Source organism: Scheffersomyces xylosifermentans (genome assembly GCF_036884685.1).
Source record: "Scheffersomyces xylosifermentans strain CBS 12540 chromosome Unknown RJT20scaffold_2, whole genome shotgun sequence".
NCBI lineage: Eukaryota > Fungi > Ascomycota > Pichiomycetes > Serinales > Debaryomycetaceae > Scheffersomyces > Scheffersomyces xylosifermentans.
Window position 1 is genome coordinate 1,978,714 of NW_027042940.1, and position 16,644 is coordinate 1,995,357.

Sequence of the window (16,644 nt, forward strand, 5' to 3'; positions counted from 1 at the left end):
ATCCTCATCCTACTCCCCTACATGAGGAAAACTCTAAAATGCAATTGGGAAGCCAAAGCTTTTCATTTTCTGTAAATAACTCTCAAACTGACACTCAAACAGACAAGTGATAGTGAATACAGAACCTTGATAACGCAGAAGCGCTTCAAGTTACCTTGAACAATAAGTGGCAATGTAATGGTTTCTGGCGGCCGGGCAAATTGAGAAAATCATAAATGCAGTGGTACGCCAGATTCCTACGCCCCTCAAAGTAATGTGCTATCACCAAAGAGACTTTCTGGCATAATGAATACTAAATTTATATTGAGGTAAAAGTAGACAAGAATAGGACACCGTATATATAAGCAACCGATGATGTGATGTATATTAGCAAATTAAATGGGAGGGTACCAGGTCTTCGGTACCAGGTCTTCACCTGTTTTTTATGTGTGCGAAATCTTCATTTAATTGATCCACGATCTCCACCAACATCTTGGCAAGTTCATCATAGAATTCCAAGTCTTGTTGGAAATAGGCAACTCGTCGAGATTCCTTAGTTCCCCAATCTGAATCGCAGTAGCAAGATAATAGCCTTTAACTCGGTCATAATATGAAGTTAACGCACTTTCAGTCACGATCTTATCCACAAGATACTGGCTCTGATTAGCCGCCTTTAATAACCTTTCACATAATCTGTATTATTCTTGGTACTCATCGATAATTTCCATGTCCGTGCTGTAGTCCATTATATGTTCTACAGCTAGTGACAACAGAGTAATCTCACGCATTCTTGTGTTAAGAAATCAGTCATGAGCTTTTCTGTGTCCTTGCCTTCTGGAAGAGCAACAAAAGGTCTTGCTTGAAAGTGGCTAGCAGCATGAATCAGACCAGTCCCAGCGAATTAGCGAACACTTCATGAGTGATGTTACAGACTAGTTCATATAATCTTACGATCTCTTCTGTACTTCTATCGTGCCCGCTGAATGTGTATTTAAGACCGAACTCATTTATCTCTACAGTTGTAGTTACATCTTGTTTTGGGTGCAATTCTACTTGGGGATTATCACCCAGTGGCGCAGGTGGATTCCCACCTTCATTGGGGCCTTGGTTCTCGGGATTGCTAATTTTATTTGAGTCCATTTATATTTTTATTGGAATGATTATGGAAGTAAAGAGAAGTGTAAAGTAAATAACTACTCTTCAGGTGGTAAACTCTATTAATGGTTGCGAAAAGTGAGAGCGAAATATGGCGGGTTGCAAATACAAGCAAGTTTTCCTCTTTACGTTAAGCTGCGGCTTCTTTTACGTTACGGCGTATGTTACCAGTCGGTACCGCTAAATAGAGATGACAAGGAAAAATAACTTAGAGGAGAATGACAATGACAATATATTCTACACTATAGTCACACTGTATTTATGCCTTGCTTCAAAGGAGTACAGTATTATTCGATGATTGTCGCACCTCTCTTCAATAGATTTCTTTTGATGGTTGTGAAACGACTCGTGGAATGGCTCTTGGAATGAATGTTAATCTGAGAAGAGATAAGAACTCTTTTAATGAAATTGTATATTAACTAACTAAATAAAATGATAGTCTTCCTATAAACTATATAAAATATTGCAAATGGTGTAGTAATTCACATGTTGGAGGTCATTTTAATTGGTAAAGAGGTGGTTTATATTAGCTTAGATTATATGTACCAGAAAGAAAGTGTAAATATGTGCCTTATGCCTTATTCTACCACAAGAATGAGACACTCGTTACTATATGAAGACGTGGAGTATCCAAAATAAGGCTACATATAAGTTTCAATATGCATGGGATGCCTCTCATTTCTCCGATCTCTCAATCCTCAAATCTCTCACATTTCAAATCTCTCCCTCCCTCACTCTCTCTTTCCCTCACTCTTCCTTCAGTACTCTCTCAGTCCCATGGAAACTTCTCACTTCTCACTTCTCACTTCTCACACACTAACTTTCTCCCCTCTCCCTCACTCTTTTCTACTTTCCTCTCTTTACACGTGACCACTCTCACACACAATCCTCTTTTTCCTCTCTCTTAACATTTCGTTCTTTGGCTGCTTAAGTTTCTCTCACTATATAGTTCACTGGTATTGTTCTTCTTTGTTAACACACTCTCTCTTCCAAGTCTCTCTTCCTACTCAGCATCTCAATCCAACATTTTCAAAAATGGATCAAGAGCTGTCGTCAAATTTACTAGAGGACTACGCCCAGTCACTCTCAGAACTCACGTTCAATTCAGGCCCAATCATTGAGAACTTAACCGCCATCGCCAAAGAGAGCCCAGCTTATGCTGATGGCATCATTAATATCATCACAGCACGCATTTACAAGGCAATCCCAGCCCAGAAATTGTACTCGTTGTACCTCCTAGACTCCATCTGTAAGACGGTAGGCAATCCTTACAATATCTTGGTCGGAGAAGAGATCTTCTCGTTGTTCTCTCATGTTTTCCAATTGGGCAGCGAACTGACCCGCCAGACTCTTGCCTCGAAGTTGTTCGAATCCTGGAAAGTGGCCAAGACAAAGGGCACAAACTACCCGTTATTTCCACAGGAGCAATTGGACAAAATCAAGACGTTTCTCGATCGTGCTGGATACCCAAAAAGTGCTACTCGTAAAGCACCTTCACCAGAACTCTCCAACAAGACTTTAATAGAAGATATCAATGGATTGATTCCACTTTTCCAAAAGAAATTACAGAGCAATAGCTCTGATCCAAAGTTACAGGACCGCTTCAATGCTTTAAAGCAATTGAAAATGTTACTCTCGAGCCAGACCATGAAAACTGCCGAATTACAAGCAGTACAAGCGCAGTTAAACACTATCAAGGAGCAGGAGTTGAATACACCTATGCCAACGCCGGCTACAACACCAGCCACAACACCAGGACCGCAGAACAGATCAATAGTACAAACTCCTAAGGCAGCAACACCTCAACCACCAGCCATGCCTGACGCTGACAAGCTTTTCCATGGATTGGTTATATCTGGCTTGGTTAAAGTAGATCAAGAGCCAATTCCTGGTTCCAAGCCAGTTTATAGTGTAGTATTTCCAAAAATCAAATACGTCGTTCCTAAGAACGGTGATTTGCCCTCCAACAGTGCATTGCAAGATATCTTAACCGCAAATATAAATAGCAGTATTCATAGATCTGAATATGAGAAGATCAAATTTGGCGAATTGTTAATTGTATCCAAGCAAATAGCGACAGATTTGCAGGGATTCTTGAACAATAATACTCCATCACAAGGCGAACTCAACTTGTTATACGAAGCAAAGTCATCGAAGTGCTCGTTGTGTGGTAAAAGATTCGGCACTGATACCGAAGGAGCGGCAAAAAAGCGTTTGCACTTAGACTGGCACTATAGAATCAACAACAAGTTGGCTCTGAGGTCCAATGTGCAATCGCGCAATTGGTATTTGGATGACTACGACTGGGCCAACTTCAAGGACGAGGCTCTCTTGGAATTCTCCACACCAGATACTAATAACGGTGGCGACGCTAAAGATGTAAACGCACAGGCAAAGAATAGCAAAGTTGCATATGTCTTAGTTCCGCCTAACGATACCAACATGAACAACAGATGTGTCATCTGCCGTGAGTCAATTAAGGCTACGTATGACAACTCCTTAGGAGAATGGTGTTGGTATAACTGCGTTACAGCTCCAGGTGAGAGCCTGACTAGTCGTAAAATTATGCACGCAACATGTGCCCAAGAATCTCGAAAGAAGAGAGGACCTGATGATGAAGGTGGTCAAAGGCCGAAGCGTGAGAAGACATAGTTCCTGTCTTCATGGTCGCTACAACCATAGGATATTGCTGAGAAATATCATTGTAGCAAATAATAGAATTGCATAGTAATGAATGACATGACATGACACTTAGTAGATATAGATACTAGATCTCATCTCCTCTTCCTCCATTGTGTGAAAGCATGAGGATATCAATTCTGAAATTCATTCACATTGTAGTGGACAAGTTGATCAATCTATAAGTATGTCGATATTTGTTTTAAAGCAGTTTATTGTAGCCTATGGCAATTGTGTATTTTTTGTTATTATAATATCTTAATAGTTTACTTCACTTCTTTAATTGATAGTACGTGCATCATTACATCTTTTCTTTCAATAAATATATATTACTGATTTATACAAGTTAAATATTTTTGACTATGTAGCAATTCACTAGCCACGCCCATTCATCCACTCCATTTATTGACCGAAACACTTCAAGATATCATCCCAGACCTTGGTTGGTTTCTGAGAAGCATCAATTCCACTCCAGATACCGGTCTTCTTGTAGTAGTCAACAATTGGCTCGGTTTGCTTGTGGTAAGTCACTAATCTCTTCTTCAAGGCGGCCTCGTTGTCATCTGATCTTTGCACCAATGGTTCACCAGTGATGTCGTCAATCATGTCCTTCTTTGGTGGGTTGAACAACTTGTGGTAAGATCTACCAGAGGATGGGTGAACCAATCTACCGGTGATTCTGGCGACCAACAATTCGTCGTCGATCTTAAGTTCAATGGCGTTTTCCAATGGGGTCTTTCTCTCAGCCAACATGGAATCCAACTTCTCGGCTTGAGGAATAGTTCTTGGGAAACCATCCAAAATGAAACCCTTGGAGCATTCCTTGTTGTTTTCCAATTCCGACTTGATCATGTTGACCATGATTTCGTCGGAGACCAAACCACCTTGGTCCATGATCTTCTTAGCTTCAACACCAAGAGCAGTCTTAGCAGCAACCTGAGCTCTCAACATGTCTCCGGTGGCCAAGTGACAGGCACAGAACTTCTCCTTCAAGTTTGGAGCTTGAGTACCCTTACCAGCACCTGGAGGTCCGATCAACACCATTTTCACCGACTTAGCTGGAACAAGTCCGGCCTTTTGTTCCAAATATTGGATTCTTTCTTGTAATTTGGCCACGGTAGCCTTTAAATCTTCCACAGACATTGTTTATATTACTTACTATATTGTTACACACCTCCAAAAGGAAACAAATGTGGTCTCCAACAACAACTTTTCACCTTCATTAAAACTTAAAGGAGAATACCGGTGGAAAAATGTCGGGCAAATCTCGAGAACGGAATTGCGACATTCGGCCGAAATGTTGAGATTCCATTGGGTGTGAGTGTGCAGGCACGGCGACATGGCAGTTTTTTTCTTTTGGTTGGGTTTTGCAGCCGCTGCCGGTTCGGTGAGAGGTGCGAAGTGCTAAGTGCAGTGGACTGGTGGTGTGTAGGAGGAGGAGAGGGTGGTGGTGGTGTGGGGATATGGGTGATATATGAGATGCGAGGAAGTGGCAGTGGTGGGTAGGTTAGAGAATATGGTAATTGGTGTGTAATGTATGGTGTGTGTTGTGTGATGTGTGAAGTATGGTGTGTCTATGATCTACGATATATTTTTATAGTGGTCTTCTCTGTTTGTTTTCTTGTAAATTGTTAGCTAATAATATTTATTCGCAGTGTGTTCATCTTATCGTTAGTGCCGAGTCTCTCTTGAGCTCACATTCTCACTTGTCGTGTGAGTTAAATGCTGTATACTATGAATGCTTATACACGAATGCCCATACCACTAATGCTTATACAATGCCTGCTTGCACATATGGTTGGGGTAATGGCGGGACAAGAAAATTACGGGGTTGCTAATGGTGATACTCGGAGTGGTTCCCTACATTTCGCTTGGTACTCTCCGGTAGTGAAGATGTGATGTCGCACACTAATTAGACCTTGGCATCGGTCCCGGAGTTGGTTAGTATGTAATTTGGATGTGCGATTGCTGCAAACTCCGATGAAGGGCAGATAGTAAGTCTCGAGGAGGTGAGGTTTTAGGTTGTTTTAGGACATATAGTGGGGCACATGGTGGATGGTACGATACTTCGAGGTTTGTCGAGGTTTGTCGCCAGTAACGTGATTCCTGGTTTGGGGGATTTTAGCTGGCACTCCGGATAGATCCTGGGATGGAGATATCCATATGGCCAATGTTCAGTTGATAGTGCTTTTCTTATATTTGGATGAATTTAGGAGCCTATCTAACCCAGGTCCCGCTACATTAATTGCAATCCGATTATTATTATGTCTAATATTATTATGTCTAATATATTATAGTTCTAATAGCGGGAATATATAAAATAAAGATCTATTAATTATGTAAATGCACAGGGTCAGCGACCAAGAAACGATTAACGAGGAATTACGAACTAAATAAACCTCGACAACAGAGGATATGAATAAATCAGGAACTTATGATTAATGGACATTGTTCAAATTATAATTGGCACTTGCGACAGCAAGAGTGGGTCCAAATTGCTTAGACTTGGAATGTGTGGATTTCTGGAACATGCTCAACCTTAACCAAAGGTCTGTAGATAGGTTTCCACATTTGTGATTGAACCCACTTAAGACATTGGTTGAATTCTCTTGGAACTTGAACGAAACCACCATTTGGTTTTTCTTCACTTTCAACTCTAGCGGTTCCCTCCTTCAATGACTGCAAAATAACTGCGGTAGCAACCTTTGCACTGACTTCATCGATTTCCTCCAACTTAGGAAGAAGACCATTCTTAGGGTTCTCCATCTTAGGCGATAACGATGCGAGCTGGTCCACAGCGGCTGAAACCATCTTATCAGAGATAGTGGTACATCTAGACAACACAGCACCCAAACCGATACCTGGGAATGTGAAACAGTTGTTGTTCTCGGAGATGGTAAAACCATCAACAGGTTGGAAAGGAGAACCGGTAGCAATAAGAGCATTGTTGTCTGTCCATTTCATGATATCTACTGGGAAAGCCTCATGCAAACGGGTTGGGTTAGAAAGTGGGAAAATCATAGGTTGAGGGTTGTGCTTGTACATGGTCTTGACAACTTCTTCAGTGAAGGCACCAGCTTGAGTCGAGCAACCAACAAGAACTGTTGGCTTTACCTTTTCAATGACTTCCACAAGACTTTTGGTGTTAACTCCTTCCCATTCGGCATCAGGGTCAGCATACAACTTTTGTGTAGGAGTGGAATCTTCATAAGACTGCAAAATTAAACCTCTGCGGTCCATTGTATGGATTTGAGCACGAGCTTGTTCTGGAGTAGCACCATGAGAAACCATGTGATTAACAATTTGATCAGCGATACCGAGACCAGCGGAACCAGCACCATAGATCAAAACCTTGGTGTCAAGCAAGTTCTTGTTTGTGTATTGCAAACCGGCGGTGATCGAAGCCATAACAACAGCACCAGTACCTTGGATGTCATCATTAAACGATGGCAAGTCTTCTCTATACTTGTAGAGCATGTCTCTACCAGTTGTGACACCGAAATCTTCATAATGCAAGACTGCGGAAGGGAATCTGGTCTTCACTGCAGTGATAAATTTATCCACGAAGCTCCAGTATTCTTCTCCACGTACTCTTGGGAACTTGTTACCCATGTAAAGATCATCGTTGAGAAGTTGTTCGTTGTTGGTACCTACATCAAGCACGACAGGAAGAACTCTACCAGGGTGAATACCACCACAAAGTGTCATAAGACCCAATTTGGCAATGGCGATACGAATACCACCAACACCTTGGTCACCAATACCCAAAATACCTTCACCATCAGAGACAACAATGTAATCGATATCTTTGTCTTCACCGTATACGGAAAGACGTTCATCTATTGTATCTGGCTCAGTTATATCGAGGAAACAACCTTCAGGCTTTCTGAATCTGTGAGAGTAGGCAGCAATAGCATCACCTTCAGTTGGAGTATAAATAATAGGAAGCATTTCCCTGATATGACGACGAACGAGTTCGTAGTAAAGAACTTTGTTTTGGATTCTCATGGAAGTACAGAAATCGTTCTTGGCCAATGGGGTCTTGAGGTATGAGAACTGAGTGTAGGCTCTTTCCACTTGCTCGTCCAAAGTGTTAGTTTGTGATGGTAAAAGACCGCTAAGCTTGAATGCTTGACGTTCTTCCTTGGTGAAGGCAGAACCCTTGTTGTAGATAGGAGAGTTTAAGAGTTGGAAACCTTCTAAATCACACTCAATGGGGCCTTCGTTAGAAAGTCTGGTGGTTTTTGGTTTAAGGGATGCAATGGCAGCCTTGATACCGACGGGAGTTTTGATGGTGTGAGTGTGAATGGAGGTGTTCGTCTGAGTAGATGGGGAAGATGATGATGATGTAGCGGTTGTAGTTGAGGAAGCCCAACGGAGGGAGAGCTGGCGAAGAGCGGTTTCACGGACCTGGGATCTTGAAATAGTCTTCAACATTGTAGAATTATATTAATTATGAGTAATAATGCACTTCTAGGGGAAAACTAGAAATGGGTGCAACAAGGTACAGATTTGTTAGGGAGATCAATAAAGGATCAAATGTAAAGAAGATAATGGGTAGGATAGTTATTAGTTTTTCAACAGTAGTAACCAGGACTCGATTGTTGCAAACTTGATGGAACTAAAAATTGAAGGTCTCGGCGGCTAATCGTATAAAATGGCTTCTATTAAATTATATGAGCCAAATTCAATGTAACGATATCAAATACAACTTCAAAGCAGCGATGACAGCACAAGGCAAAAGACACAATTCACGAGTCGACCTGAATGATCCACGAAACAAGCGTTCAAACCAAGAACTTCAAATGTTCTTTTATATCTGTTTCAATACAAAACGTCAATTCAAGTCGTCCATTACAATTTCATTAAAGCGAATCCATCGCCTTATATACCACGACACGGGTACATAATAAAACTACGGTAGTGACAGGCTTCCAGATCGGTAGGCGGCGGCGGTGAGTGATATTCGGTGTCCTGTGTGGATTTGATTGAGGGGGTGCTGAATATCCATTATCGTTGCGCAGGTGGAATGGGTCGGAAGTAGAACCGGGGTCGGGGAGAGAGTGAGAGAGAGGGTTGGATGTAGGGTTGGAGATGTGGGTAAGTATGTGTAGTAGTGTGTATTAGAGTCTAGTAGTGTGTAGAACTATGGGGATGTATGTGGTAGAATTTGTTCTGGAAAACTTGTGGTAGAGAGAGTTGTTTAGGCAGCGATTTCGCTATGGTGGTTAGCGGCGCGGCTGATTCCGGGTTTGTCCTGGGCTGAAAATTTTCAAGCGGACTAGCGGCCAGTGGTGAGAGAAAATGGCCATGAGTTTGGAGTCTAGAAGGTGTGGGTCTGGATGGAGTTGTTGAGGTGTGTAGGCTTGAACAGTACCAGGTTAGAATTCGTAAGAATGTTTAAGAATCAGACTGCTTTTAACTACGCTGGTATGCTTAGGAGATATCAGACCCTGTTGGTCTCTCAATTTTCTCAGAAAAGCATGGAACATGCTGCCTTCCGCGATCAGTATCGAAATTTGCTGAGTATTCCCTCGAGAATGTTGCGGCACGGGTGTTTCTCTCATTTGTAGCAGAAAATTAGTCGCTAAGCGCATAGATTAAAAATCAATTGGAATTAACTCCTATCAACGCAAGCTATTATTGGAAAACGGTTTTTATGACGTGCTCCGCTAGTCCATAAAATGATACCACACTTCTGGTTACTGGTATTTTCTATCGATTGCACTAGCTGAGGTTTTTACATTGATCTCGTGAGTAGGGTCTTTGCACTTACTGACCCTTCTCACGGTTACCTCAATCAAAGCTAATCTTAGAAACCGTGCTTCATTAACGAGTTCCGAGGATAACCTGTTTGACCGGAATTTTCAGAACGCCCAAAATCGAGTTCCGATATTTTCCAATTGCTACCCTACAAACAGAAAAGAGGGGATCTATATTTATTTTTGACAGCGCTACTGTATAAAAAGAAATTTGGAGAGAACAAAAGTTGCAAAGTGTGTAACAAAGCGGTCTAGTCTTTGTATGGTCTTCCCACTCCAATGATGCAAAAACATAGCGAGGGGGGACGACTTACCAGGGAATAAAAGACTTCAATGTCCTAGCGTCGTGGAAGCTGTTTTGTGGGAAACTTTAATAGCAAAGTTTACATTAGTAACGCCCTAGCGTTGGGGTTCCAATTCCTCTAGCAGAAGTCTTCTATCGTTATGGTGGAACATTCTCTATTGGTGAACCGACTAAAATAAATAATTAAATAGCTCCTCCAACAATAGACTACAGCCCCGCTCTTCATCACTGGGACACACGTTTATCCGATATGATATGCTCTTAAATATCGGCAGACTGTTAGCTATTCTTGGATGTGTGGAATTTATCCCCAGCAACTCCCACTTCGGAACGTCATACCGATGAAGCATGTATTTGCAGCTGGTTACTCTACTAATTCCTCGAGGTATCCGTACAGCTCTGTCCCCACCATCACTGCCATTTTCTTTCCGTTCCCTTGCTTTCACAGACTCCACTCCTTGACAACATCCCGTTTTGACTTCCCGCTAGAGTCGGGTACTCCAATATTTGATCTGGCCACATTCAACCCATGCAACCCAGGCGTTCACTCAGAACATCCCGTTAGATTGCTTTTTGGCGCGGTTGCAAACGGGTGAACTCGGGTTCGCGCTCCCAACTGTAAGGCGATTTCTATTGTGTGTACCCAACCTTGCGAACGAGGGGAGAAGTTTCCGTAAGTGGGTCGGAAAAAAACCTTGGTCGGAGGTTCATGTCAATTCGGAGCACGGATAAATTCACCGATCGGACATGAGAATGGCTGCAACATTTTGCATTTGGACATTATACTCTTACGGGAACTGTGCCACTAAGAAATGGGGCCACAGTTGCCTGTGGAGTGTGTTTAATTAAGCGAATCGCGGTAAATCAACAAGGAGAAAGAACTTTTAAGAAACTTTTGAGGAAGATAAATGATAGGGGACGGAAGTTGAAGTCAGGTCATCTCAGCAAATTACGATGGAAGTGAAATGTTAGCCTAAAAGTTTCCTGATCGGCACTGGGTGACAATCTGAAAAAATACTTCCTTTCTTTAGATAGAAGCTCCATAAAACACTGGCATAACCCGAGACTACCCATTCAGGTACCGTCGTTGTTTTAGTCGTCTATCTCATTAGCGGAAAAACTACGGATAATAAATAAAAATTGAGGATATATGCATTTAGCCTATACTGTATTTGAAGTCATGCTATTACTGTAGCATCGATGAACTCACCGTAACTTCTTTCGATTAAAACCGGAACACCATTATATCGTATGTACCGCAACTGGCGATAGTGGTCTTCTTTTGTATTGAGCTCTTTGGCTCCCTTAATAACATCTGCAGCATCCTCCGATGAAAATTGGCTGACATAAAAACGGTCCATATCATCTAGATTGTGCAGGCTTGATCTGTCAATGAATCTGTCCATGCTGATATCAAGTTTCTTCAATGAGTGTGCTTGACGTTCAATAAGACCTGCTATGAACGTCGTGTTAGAGTGGAAGCGATTGCTCAACTGTGGTGTCAGCATGTTTAACGTGATCTCTTCAAGTGTGTTGTCTTGAAATATCCTAAGATAATCATGGTCGTAGTATGTACGGCAAGAAATGGCTACCAGTGTGACAGATGGAAACTTTCCTGCTAGAGAACTTAGATCAGCACCACCCAGCTTGCATCCTGCCAAGAATAGTTCAAGTCTAGTGATTTTTTCAAAATCAAAGCATTTTTCTAATAGCGCTGGTTGCAAGTTACCAGAACGCATCGAAATTGAAAGCGACTTCACTGTCAACTTCTGATTTACCGTCTTTGCAAAATCGTCTAGAATGCTACTGTCCACATGCTTCAATTTTAGTGACCGTAAGTGAGGGAATACTGCTCTGCAGTTATTTAAAGCGATAGGAATGGAGTCTTCGACGGTGGTGAAATCAATGGCAAGCTCCTTTACAGAGTTTGGATAGTTACAAACAGGATTGTCGATGAGTTCTAGTGTCATCACATCCAAGCGCTGAATGCCGTCCACTTTCAAGTTATGATCTAAAGTTTTATAAGCATTGAACTGGAACATCGTATTCTCATTCTTTTCAATGTAGAATGAAGCCAAAGGTAGATGGTTCATTAATTCGTTTAGGAATAGGGCGGAAAATATTGGTTCATAGAATACGACTTTCCTTATCAACTGTGGTTGGAAGTGAACTGAATTGATAAACCTCATGAATGAAAGATAGTTCATGACTGTGTATTGTTTGTAGAATGGACTTGATATGGATTTGGGATGGTTAATACGATCCTTCAAATGAGAGCCGCTGACGTAAATGTTCTTGAATAACTTCATTTTGCACAATGAATTGAATCTGCGGCTGACTAACGAGAGACTAGTTACGTCCTCTTGGGTCATGTAACCTAGAACTTCCAATACAAGCTCATCTGGAAGTGAAACCCTTTGAGATGCTGGAATGCAGTCACTTCCATTTTTTGACATTTTATTTAAGCTAGTTTGAAGCGAGTTTAAGGATTGGTTGATTTCATGGATTATGAGAAAGATGACGATGAAGGCAACAAATTCTATCACTTGAAATGAAAACATATTGAAGCAAAATATATGAGCAAAGACAGTGAAAGCACTTGTTTATGAATAGCAAATGGGATTGAAGGCAACCCGCTGGTGGTGACAATAGTCAGTTTTTATGTAAATAAGGAATATCGAATGGACTAAAATATTAGAAGCGATGACTTGGAACTTTACTTCTGGATTTGTGCAACGTTTTAGATACTATACAAGGCTATACTAAGTATATATATATATATCTATATATATATACCATAAAATATCTAAGCAAATAACATATATATACCTATTTACGATCTACACATTTATCCACTATTTTCTACAGTACATGGATATGTATACCTATATATATATATAGAAATAATATTCAACATAATATTTGCACAGACATATATAATACTTTTTAACAGTATTCACACGGTGTCCCTCTTCTCCCTCTTCTCTCTTACGTAGTGACGTCTTCGTCTCTGGGCCTTTTTTGTGAGCCTAGCGATCACGCGCTGAATTTTTCCTTATCGCTCAAACGTGGAGAAGCTGTCACTATTACGGCGGAAGTGTGGGGTGAGATGGGTTCTAGACACTGCAGCGGATTAGATATATAGGGTTTTGTAACTGTTGTAGCTGTATATGTGGGACGGGTGTTTTCAATAGACTGTACACCATTGGGTAGAAAAACGCAACACAGAATAGAGGATACGACACACTGTAGTATGGAGATTTAAGCCTCACTATCCCCTTTTCCCACTGTATAGTGCATTGTATGTAGTAATGCTGAGTAAAGTAAGCACACTGCCGTAGGATCTGGTGCGTTCTGTAGTCTCGATGACTGTGAACTACGCATCTCCACTACAGGTGATTTCTCCTTGACCCCACTAGAATGTGTTTTCAAACAACACTGAAGAGTGTTTTCCCCGTTCCAAGTTACCATTTGGGGATGTGAGTTGAGGGGAATAGCCATTTTTTTGGAGGAACATGAGAGTAGCAGGGTCATATGAAGGGTGCGGACCTGCCGCAGTGACTGTATCGGACAGACCAAGGATCGGTTCGATGAAATCCCCTGGGTATACAGCAGCACGCTATTATTCCTCCCTAGACTTTCCGCTATCAGTAGGGTATATTGCAAGCAGATCCGCTTTCGTCTTCGAGAGGATGTTTTATCGTTACAACTGTAGAAATGTATTAATTGCAATTAAAATCATCATTGTTATGGTAACTTAATAACAGGAATAGAAAACTTATGCGTTAGATGAGATTACTTCTCTAATTTAACCGTCTTACTACGTTTAGCGCCTTTCTCTTGTTTTACTGGTAGACTTCTCTTAGTAGGAGCAGCCTTCTTTTCCCTCTTCACCTTTTCTGGCTTCGGAGGTGCCGCTTTCTTCACTTTTTGTGGCTTGGGACGGGCAGCAGTCGTTCTGGTCAGCAGTTGCTTTGGCTTAGCACGGGCAGTTCTCGTCAGCTGTCTCTTTGTACCCACTGGTTCATCATAGGAATTGTCTGCTATCACAGGCCTCGCCGGCTCAGCGTATGCATTCTCTTTCGTGACTGTTGTGGTTGGCTTCTTTTTGACAACCTTTTCCTTCTTCAATGGTTTTGTTGCCTTGCTGACTTCGCTTTCCAAAGGTTTTTGCAACTCTGGAACAAAGCAACTCGTTCTTCCGCCTATTGTTTCGTGGTCTACTACGTATCCATCCTTTGTAGTCTGCTTTGGACCCTTCTTTCTGGCTTTTCCCCACCTGTGTAACATCAACCAGTCGTCGGGAAACTTTTTCACATCTCCTTCAACTCTGACACTCTCTTGACAAATGTAGATGATTGAATCGTATAACTTCTGGATTGTGGGGTGCACTTCTTCTAAATCTGGTGGGATTTTACTTGAAATGACCTCACCAGGATGAATTCTGGCATGATAAACTATCTCATCACTCACCCAATTTCCTATTCCACTGAAAAAAGCTTGGTCCAAAAGCAAGCTCTTGATGGGCTTCTTTTTCGATAAAACAAGTTTGCTAAATTCTTCAACCGTCGGCCTTGGTCGACCATGAGTGTGCGGATCAGGGTCTCCAAATTCAAGTTTCACCTTTGGGGGTACCAATGGCTTCGAATAATCTGGTCCTAATGCATCCAAAGGACTCGTCAAAAGAAGATCGTCGTCAGTTTGTACTCCTGGCCCTTCTAGAAGTCTAATTCTTCCTAGCCTCCTGGGATCAACAAAAGACAAATCGTACTTGGAATCGCCGTTTTCAAGAACCATTTCCAACTTTGAGAAACGAGGAGGCCATTCGTTATCTTCCTGTTTCGGTTTCTTTTCTTCTTCTTCATCCTCTCCTCTGAAGTACTCTCCCACAGTTACTACATTCTCGATTTCCTTCTTAAAGTACTTTGAAGTTTCTCCTTTCAGATCCTTCTTCAATTCGTCAAGTATCTTCTTGTCTCCGCCATTTTCCATGAAAGTCAAGTGAGATTCGATGTTTCGAATCTTGATCATACCAGTCATCCCAAGATGCATCAAAAGAACGCCTGTTTCTTTCGAATTGAACAAATTTAACCTCAACCAGAAATACTTACCGTGTCTACCAATGGAATGAATGGTCGAGTTGACTAACTTTCCACGGAAGGACTCGATTTCTTTTTCTGGATTCTCGGCAGCTTTCAATGCTGGGAAAAGGAGAGGGTCATTATTCAATACGACACTAGCTATTTTGAATCCCAACACGTTTCTCTTTAGAAGAGCACAGACGTGTGCTACCTACACTGGGAGTTAGTATGTGCTAGTTCTGGCCGGTCAAAGACTACAAAATCTGGGGATCAAGCCCATGATACAAACCTACCTCTGCTACTTCAGGCATGATAGTTCAAATACGCAATAACACGATATACCCAAGCAATTGCAGTGATTTCAAGAAGAAGTTGCAACTATTTAATACGCGAATTCCGTCCCCAAAAAGAAGTTGCAAGAAATTTGAGAGCAAGAAATTGAAAAGCGCAAATCGGAGACACTTAACTATAGGAGTGAGAGAGGGAGTATGGTGGGAGTATATGATATGAATAAGTATATATGATTGCACTGTAGAAGTCTTGGGTTGAAGGTTAAGGGTTACTAATTAAGGTGTCAATGGCATGTATATATAATATATTTAAATGTATTTAAATGTATTTAAATGTATTTGTCTGTATCGGTCTGTATTTTGTCTCATTTTTAAGAACAGATTCCCACGGATTTTCACAATTGATAACGGTGTGTCAAGTGCCAATGGTATATATATGTATTTGTCTGTATCTTGTCTCTTCTTTTGGAATAGAATTACTACGGATTTCACAATACAATGGTGTGTCCAATAAATCATCCAGCGCTCTTTGTTATCTATAAGACCACAGATAAAGAAGTAAAGAGCAGTAGAGAGAAGCGATGAAGAGTGTGATTGAATGAGAGTATTCGTACAGGAGATGAGAGCCAGAGGGCACCAGGCACAGAAGTAATAAAAGAGCTGCAAAAGTACTGCAAAAAAAAAGTGCAAATGTCATAGGGAGAAGTTAGAAGATGGCATGTACTTTGGTTAGATTGAACTGAGTTTATATATCTATGTATACATTTTTGTTCTGACATTCAATCTTTGAAACTACGATAAATTATATCTTTCTCACATTGACAAATTGTATGAAAATGAAGCCATTGAATATATCTCTACTCTACAACAAGTCAATATACATGAATGCATTTATTTGCATCAATTGACATCTCATGAATATCTCATTATCATCTAGTAATTTTTCTAAACATCACTAACTACCATAATCCACCATCTCCTCCATCATATATCCATCATATCCATCATATCCATCTTATATCCATAATATACTCTATCCTATATCCATAATATACTCTATCCTATATCCATAATATACTCTATCCTATATCCATAATATACTCCATTCTATATACATAATACACTCTATTCTATATACATAAAGACATACATATCTACAAGACACACATATCTACAAGACACACATATCTACAAGACACACATATCTACAAGACACACATATCTACAAGACACACATATCTACAAGACACACATATCTACAAGACACACATGCCCATCTACACCCACTCACTCTCCACATGTACTACGACAATGCTGCTACTACTACACATCAACCTCCAAAACCACGACATCCATACACTATTCACCACACACCATACACCAAACACCTGCAC

General features: G+C 41.1%; 6 protein-coding genes across 6 annotated transcripts; 2 read left to right on the plus strand and 4 right to left on the minus strand. All coding sequences in view use genetic code 12, as the record gives it.

Moving 5' to 3' along the window:
- Positions 1–1,859: 1,859 nt before the first annotated feature.
- Positions 1,860–4,150, plus strand: RJT20DRAFT_126172 (uncharacterized protein). Its single transcript, XM_064916684.1, has one exon. It carries the CDS (start codon positions 2,170–2,172, stop codon positions 3,784–3,786), a length of 1,617 nt encoding a protein of 538 aa, XP_064776272.1. The 5' UTR covers positions 1,860–2,169; the 3' UTR covers positions 3,787–4,150.
- ADK1 (adenylate kinase) lies at positions 4,122–5,004 on the minus strand. The gene has a single exon (XM_064916685.1). It carries the CDS (start codon positions 4,954–4,956, stop codon positions 4,216–4,218), a length of 741 nt encoding a protein of 246 aa, XP_064776273.1. The 5' UTR covers positions 4,957–5,004; the 3' UTR covers positions 4,122–4,215.
- Positions 5,005–6,222: 1,218 nt separating this feature from the next.
- MAE1 (malate dehydrogenase (oxaloacetate-decarboxylating)) lies at positions 6,223–8,370 on the minus strand. Its single transcript, XM_064919600.1, has one exon. The coding sequence runs from the start codon at positions 8,248–8,250 to the stop codon at positions 6,313–6,315; it is 1,938 nt and encodes a 645-aa protein (XP_064776274.1). The 5' UTR covers positions 8,251–8,370; the 3' UTR covers positions 6,223–6,312.
- A 2,687-nt stretch (positions 8,371–11,057) lies between these two features.
- RJT20DRAFT_133654 (uncharacterized protein) lies at positions 11,058–12,335 on the minus strand (the record flags this gene model as incomplete). Its single annotated transcript, XM_064918233.1, has 1 exon — positions 11,058–12,335. One exon carries the CDS (start codon positions 12,333–12,335, stop codon positions 11,058–11,060), a length of 1,278 nt encoding a protein of 425 aa, XP_064776275.1.
- Positions 12,336–13,543: 1,208 nt separating this feature from the next.
- On the minus strand, positions 13,544–15,316 carry FPG1 (Fpg1p). The gene is made up of 2 exons (XM_064919601.1): positions 15,254–15,316; positions 13,544–15,171 (listed from the first exon to the last, which is right to left on the minus strand). Exons 1-2 carry the CDS (start codon positions 15,269–15,271, stop codon positions 13,675–13,677), a joined length of 1,515 nt encoding a protein of 504 aa, XP_064776276.1. The 5' UTR covers positions 15,272–15,316; the 3' UTR covers positions 13,544–13,674.
- Positions 15,317–15,567: 251 nt separating this feature from the next.
- On the plus strand, positions 15,568–16,097 carry RJT20DRAFT_126178 (uncharacterized protein). The gene has a single exon (XM_064916686.1). It carries the CDS (start codon positions 15,574–15,576, stop codon positions 15,790–15,792), a length of 219 nt encoding a protein of 72 aa, XP_064776277.1. The 5' UTR covers positions 15,568–15,573; the 3' UTR covers positions 15,793–16,097.
- The last annotated feature ends 547 nt before the right edge of the window (positions 16,098–16,644 follow it).